The sequence below is a fragment of the Sinohyriopsis cumingii genome, chromosome 13 (genome assembly GCF_028554795.1).
Source record: "Sinohyriopsis cumingii isolate HCF-2022 chromosome 13, ASM2855479v2, whole genome shotgun sequence".
Classification (NCBI taxonomy): domain Eukaryota; kingdom Metazoa; phylum Mollusca; class Bivalvia; order Unionida; family Unionidae; genus Sinohyriopsis; species Sinohyriopsis cumingii.
In genome coordinates this window covers 77576396-77581042 of record NC_142973.1, presented here as the reverse complement: position 1 = coordinate 77581042, position 4647 = coordinate 77576396, and the positions used below count along the sequence as shown (strand labels likewise).

Genomic DNA, 4647 nt, shown 5'->3' with positions numbered 1-4647 from the left:
AATGTTTTATCCGGCCTGTGATGATGTTAAACAACATTTTAAGGAACAATATGTTCTGTATCAAAGTTATGAAAATTATTTTCATTAGTAAAATCAAAAGTCCCACTTATTACTTGTAATTTTGTGCATTGACCACTTTTTTCGAAGGTAATTTCTGATATTAAGAAGAACAAACTATAGGAACAGTGGGAATATATAGTATCTACTTGCTTGTAATATATTATTACGTTATTTGTGTAAGTGTTATCTTGAACTACATATATTCACTTTTGTAACCACCACTTTATCAGTGCTGCATATAATTTGTATTCTATCACAGTTTCTAATCCGGTACTATTTGTATTTGCTCGTTCTACAATTAGTACCACCCGGAAGATAAAATACTCTGCTTGACTCATCTAAGAACGATGCTTTATCACTAAACTGCTGTTGGAAAGTGCTCATTAAGAATAAAGAGGATCAGAACCAAAGGAATATTTTCAAATGGCTACTGCAAGCGGCGATTCATCCTCTAAAGACGGACATGGATGCCCGATCTGCTTAGACGTGTTCACCTCGCCCCGCCAGCTCCCGTGTTTACATTCTTTTTGTGATCGCTGCCTTCAGGACTATGTAACCAAGAAAGCGACTGGTACGATCGGAGTATTTGAGGAGTTTCTTTGTCCTGTGTGTAGAGCAGTAACTAGGCCCGCAGACTCAAATAAACCAGTGGAGGAATGGGCTTCGTTCTTCCCCGAAAGCCCCATTTCATTGATTGTCGAATCGAAAGTGAAAGTGGACCGACTCTGTGAAATCTGCTCATCAAAAACGTTGTCGAACCTCGCGACAAAAGTATGCATCATTTGCGAAGAGGCAATGTGTGATGACTGCTCCTTTGCGCACCAAACGATGAAAATGAGTAAAAACCATCAGTTGCTGAGTGTTGAGGAACTGGAGATTAACCCACAATGTCGCATGAGGCTCGCAAAAGGATTTGGATGTCCCGAACACCATGATAAGGAAATTGAGTTCTACTGTAAGATTCACGAGGCTGTTTGTTGTGCCACATGTTCATTTCTTCACCATAAGACATGCACAGAAGTACAAGAACTAAAAACAAATCTTGCCCATTTACTGAAAGATATGAATTCACATAAAATTATGGAAGAACTTTTAAAGCTTGAGGACTATTTGAAAGTATTTGCAGAGATGAATGAGACAAACATTGGCATCCTGGAGTCACGAGTGAATGATCTGACTGCACAGGTATGTGAAATCAGAAAGAAAATAAATGCTATACTTGATGATATTGAAGAAACAGTCAAAAGGGAAGGACATATAATTTATAAGGAGGAAATGATAAGGAAACAAGAACAAAATCAACAATGTCAGTCCTTTATAAATGCCATCAGAAATTCCCATGCGTTTCTAGAGACGGTCAGCCAGCATGGGACTGATACACAGAAGTTTATGGTGACCAACAAGACGATGAAACAGCTTAAGTCTTACAGGAGTCAGATTGAGGAGAAGTTTGAAAAATTGGATTCAATTAAAGTAATGCTTGACTTTGATAGCCATATGAAAGGTGTACTCGCAAAGGATGGAACAGGGCTTGTGAAGGTATTAAGCATAGAAGATAGTACGATCATGTATTCTACAAGCAACATTAAACCTCTTGGAGAACGGAAGGTGGAGATGTTAAGAGGTATGACTGTTAACTGTCCAAGTGGCTGGAACCCTGACTACAGAGGCATTGCCCAGTTACAAGGGGGAGAATTGGTGCTTGCTGACTCTAACAATGAGACATGCTACCTATATGACTCATCGTACAACTTTAGTACCATGTACAGATTACGTGACTGGCCATCTGACATATGTCTGATGGATGACCATGAAGTCGCCGTGGCTTTGCCTGTGATAAGAACAGTCCAGTTTCTGTCCACCAGTGATCGCACCATAAAGGACACGGGGACAATAACAACCAGGTATCGGTGTTATGGTGTGGCAGTTGTCAACACCGATGAGATCGTTGTGTCTGGTCATTGTGGCGGTGATCATGGTAGTAACAAGTGTTATTGGAGTCTTATCTCCAAGGATGGTATGGAAAAGTTCCATCATGAATTTGATTGCCAGGAAACATCACAGGCTTACATCGCTCTGAATACGTCCAAGTCACGTGTGTACATCTCTGTAAAAGGCAGCAACGCAGTGTATTGTTTTGGTCTTACAGATGGAATACAATACTTTGTCTACAGCTCTAGCGACCTGAAGTCTCCACTTGGTGTTGCTGTGGACAGGGAGGACAATGTTTATGTTGTGGGATATAATTCTTGCAACATCCATAAATTATCACCAGATGGGGTAATACTTCAGATTATTGCTTCTTTAGTTCCTAAATATCCAGGTAGAATGACATTCATTTCGAATAGAGAACAATTTATTCTCACAAATAGTAGCAGTGAAGAGTGCAGAATTCTTCACCACTTTATACATAAATAAGTATCGTATCAGATGCATTGAAGAATTTACAACACAGTAATTAATAGCTCTTCATAAAGAAGGTAATTTTGTTTTTTGATGGCTTGAAATGTATAATTTAAAAGTTATGATGTATTGCAGGCTACATCATTAATACGTTTGCAGTATGTTTAACTCACAACAGGGGCCCATAGTGGCCGAGTGGTCTAAAGCGCTCTCCGTTACGGACCACTGCCATCTCACCTCGGTCTGCGTGGGTTCGAGTCTCGGATTCGGCCAGTATGGGTATGTGAGAAAGTTTGCCAGTAGCTTCTCGTGGGCAGGTAGTTCTTTCCGGAGTTTTCCCGGGTTCTTCCTCCACCATTAATACTGACCGCAATGTATAGCCTATCGTGTGCTGGAAAATGGCGTTAAACCCTGCAACAACAACAACATAACTCACAACAATATAATATATACATATAAATGATGGAATCAAGAAAATAAGTCATTATATTAAATGCATGGTTTTTATTTTATTAAATCAACACACATTCTCGTTTAAACTGTTGGAGTATGATAGCTTGGAAAAAGATGATTGAGTACAGACGAACGCGTCTTGCAACACATATTCAATTTTGTTTTGTTCATGTATTTTATTGATGTGACCCATGAAACAAAAGATTCGCAAAGAGAGAGAGAGAGAAAGAGAGAGAGAGCTATAAATACTCTGACAGCTAAAAAGGGAGCGACAACTGTTTGAAGATGATGACATTGAAATTGTAAGCACAAACGTTGATGCCAACTTATTTATGCTGATTGTGTATTAAGAATAAGATTTATATTTTGTAAAGAACCTTTCAAGAACAAATAAATTTGAAAACAAGCAAAGGATACCGTTGGATTTTAGTGGCTTTTTATCGCTTCTCTTTTGTTATTCCACTGATCCATTCAAATAATCTCATACTTCCAGCACAGTGTTGTACTAATTTCCAATATCGTCTGCATAAATTCGAGGCTCTAATGTTTAAAGATTGAGGGTACTGAAATGATGGAAACTGGTCTGACCTGCCCATGAGAATTAAGTTTCTGAAATATGGACCTCTCTCACAATCTATTATTAATGATATGTCCCATCGTATTAAAAATTGGTCTCGTGGCTAACGTCTCTAAAGTTACAACAAAGATGTGTTGTTAATATATAAATCAATTTAGACTGACTTTCTTTTTTAATCGAAATCTTGTGCATGGAATCACAATTGCATCATCGTGCTAACTCAGTATTAAGATTGTACTAGATAAATTATATAATTATGTGTTGCGTTGAGGGAGAAAATTTATACAGGTTATTGCTAAAATAAAATAATTGTGGCTAATACATGTACTGGTACAGAAATGTGATTGACACAGTAACATAAACGGTATAGTGAACAAACTTTATCACCAAGAGTGTGATGAATGAGAAAAAGGTTAATACAAACCTTTTTATCAAAAGAGTTTCCTGAATCTCCTTGCTTGTATAGTTTCTAGGTGGTGGTTAAATGTTGAACTCGGTGCACATATTAGTGCTAATGATGGTATCCAATGAGAACCCGATTCCACGAGGCTTAATTTTAGACTGTTCTTATTCAAATTGATGAGTAATATAAGCTACAGAATTATATTTCTTTCGTCAGCATAAGACTGTGCAGAAAATGTTTTCATCCAGCAAGAGGTATGTCCTTCTGATAATACTAGGACTTGGCAGTGTAACACGCCTTGATAAACATTCTACAACGGCAATATTTTTCCCATTGTTTGCTAACTTTCGTCTTAACTCTCAATCATTTTCAGGCATCCATAATCGTACTCGATCAGCAGCAGTCATTTACTAGTATGGTGGAGCTCGTGGATGCTGGGGGTGGGGGTGGGGCGGGGTGGGGGTCAGGCAGGGGAATCTTGATGATTTTCTTCCAACACAGTGTAGTCCTAATGTTGGCACGCAATCAGTACGAAGCTGTGCAGGGTGGTTAAAATTATCTTGAGCAATAATTTTGTTGGGTATGTGATAACGGGGAAGAAAGAAAAAGGTAAGACATAAGAGAGGCTCTATCCACTATTCCTTGGCTTGTGCCTATTGGTTGTTATGTCGGCATCACGACTGTATTGGATGATTAAAGGTTAATGCATCATTTCGGGTCAAATGATCTACTCATTCCAGAAAAGGCTTGT

The 4647-nt window shown here is 38.5% G+C and overlaps 1 protein-coding gene across 1 annotated transcript; it reads left to right on the top strand.

Moving 5' to 3' along the window:
- The first annotated feature begins 374 nt into the window (after positions 1 to 374).
- Positions 375 to 4328, top strand: LOC149785856 (tripartite motif-containing protein 2-like). The gene has a single exon (XM_089979823.1). The coding sequence runs from the start codon at positions 484 to 486 to the stop codon at positions 2476 to 2478; it is 1995 nt and encodes a 664-aa protein (XP_089835949.1). The 5' UTR covers positions 375 to 483; the 3' UTR covers positions 2479 to 4328.
- The last annotated feature ends 319 nt before the right edge of the window (positions 4329 to 4647 follow it).